The sequence below is a fragment of the Etheostoma cragini genome, unplaced genomic scaffold (genome assembly GCF_013103735.1).
Source record: "Etheostoma cragini isolate CJK2018 unplaced genomic scaffold, CSU_Ecrag_1.0 ScbMSFa_4664, whole genome shotgun sequence".
Taxonomy (NCBI): domain Eukaryota; kingdom Metazoa; phylum Chordata; class Actinopteri; order Perciformes; family Percidae; genus Etheostoma; species Etheostoma cragini.
In genome coordinates, this window is record NW_023269057.1 from 13,183 (window position 1) to 15,183 (window position 2,001).

Here is a 2,001-nt window from a genome sequence, read left to right on the forward strand (position 1 = left end):
TGGAACTTTTACTCTTTTCTCTATTGTGACTGTTTTAACTGTTTTTCGTTGTTTAAGAAAGCTGTCTAATTGCTTTAAAATCCAAATGTGAGACTTTTATTCTATTCTCTCTTTGTATCTTATTCTATTTATTTCTCTTTTATGATTTTTGTTTTTACTATAAACTACCTTAACATGCGTTGATGCTGAAATAAAGCTGCCTGCCTAAATGATTTTAAATCAAAATGTGTCTTTCCTTTAATATGTTGAAGATATGTGTCTTCCTTCTTCTCTGGTGTAATCTCCTCGTCTCCGTGGGAACCGACGTTCTCAAACAGGAAGTGATTAACTGGGGCGATCCAGCAAAACAAACAGACTGGAGCTTTATTCCATCTTAAAACACACAACCACTTCCTGTTTGGACAAAGTGCAGGACGTCGTTATTTTAATATTTCAACGAGCTGAGGAGCAAGCTGCTCTAATTCATATAACACACATGTATATGACAGATGTATATTACAGATGTAATATACATCTGTCATGTACATGTGTAACATTACATATCGCATAAACATATTACACACGTATATGTCATATATGTGTGTAATACTACAAAGGTATATGACAAATGTAATATTACACATGTCATATACATCTTTAATATAATATCTACATCGCCCATTGTAGACAGAACACATGTGATAAAGTGATGTGATGATGAAGAGGAGGATGAAGATCATTGTTGGGGTCTCTGATTGGTTAAATAGTCTCAGGGTCTCTGATTAGATAATAAGTGATGATGAAGAGGAGGAGGATGAGGATCAGTGTCGGGGTCTCTGATTGGACCGCTGGCGGTACTCCGGCAGGTGATGAAGGATCCAGGCCGCTGGCGTCAACATGGCCGCCGCAAACACCGCCATCACGAAGAAACTTTGCTGTTAGAGACAGAAACAACAATTTTTACAGAAATGTTTACAGAAAACAACCAATCAGAGGGGAAAAATTGGATTAATAATCTAATAATATATATAATGGGATATAATCTAATAATATTGTGTTAAGAAGCAGACGCCTTCATCTTCTTTTATCTTCTATTGTCCATCATGGCCACGCTCCGCTAACAGGAAACAGGCGTCTCTCTCCCTGATAACAAGCTCACCATAATACCTAACATACACATATATATATATATATATATATATATATATACATATACATATACATATATATGTATATATATTTATTTACTTCTTCAAGATGTATCAGACAAATACATTTAATGAAGCTGACACAGATATGTTTTATTATTGTTATTGTTTTATGATGTTTTATTGTTAAAATTTGACATGAGGAAAACAAATTAAACTTATCTTTTATTATCTTTAATTATCTTTTATCTTTTAAGACCAGAGGAACTTCATCCGTCATAGCATATAGTATATATAGTGTATATAGTATATATAGTATTTGTAGTATATGTAGTATAGAGACTCACTGCGGCGCCGATCTTGTTCCTTAGTATAGATAGTGTGTGTGTGTGTATATATATATATATATATATATATATATATATATATATATATATAGTATATATATTTAGTATATATAGTATGTGTAGTACATAGTATATAGTATATATAGTATGTGTAGTATAGAGACTCACTGCGGCGCCGATCTTGTTCCTTGGAGGTTTGCTGTAGATTGTCTTCTTCGTCTCTTTCAGGATTTCTTTTGGACGAGTCAAAGTCGAACCACAACGATTTCCCATCATCCTCAGGATAGCGCTCACCATCGTCAAGGCAACAAACACCTGTTGGACTCTGATAGTCTAAAGTCAGTCTTCTCCTTCTCTTCTTCTTTTGCACGCAGTCTGAGTTCTTGTCTGTTCTCAGTTTGTTGATGCGTTCAGGGGGTGGAGGACTGGATCTGAAGGAGGAAGGGGGAGGCAGTCCCAGCAGACTGGGTCTAAAGGAGGAGAGGGTGGAAGGGGGGCAGTCCCAGCAGACTGGGTCTAAAGGAGGA

General features: G+C 35.8%; 1 protein-coding gene across 1 annotated transcript; it reads right to left on the reverse strand.

The window, feature by feature from the left end:
• Nucleotides 1-595: 595 nt before the first annotated feature.
• si:dkey-85n7.8 (cytochrome c oxidase subunit 8A, mitochondrial) lies at nucleotides 596-1,902 on the reverse strand. The gene is made up of 2 exons (XM_034866339.1): nucleotides 1,643-1,902; nucleotides 596-914 (listed from the first exon to the last, which is right to left on the reverse strand). Exons 1-2 carry the CDS (start codon nucleotides 1,769-1,771, stop codon nucleotides 801-803), a joined length of 243 nt encoding a protein of 80 aa, XP_034722230.1. The 5' UTR covers nucleotides 1,772-1,902; the 3' UTR covers nucleotides 596-800.
• Nucleotides 1,903-2,001: the final 99 nt, after the last annotated feature.

Coding starts and splice junctions, on each gene's coding strand:
- si:dkey-85n7.8 (XM_034866339.1), bottom strand. CDS start 1,771: ATGGTGAGCGCTATCCTGAGGATGATGGGAAATCGTTGTGGTTCGACT. Junction 915..1,642: donor GGAACAAGATCGGCGCCGCA/GTGAGTCTCTAT, acceptor TGTCTCTAACAG/CAAAGTTTCTTCGTGATGGC.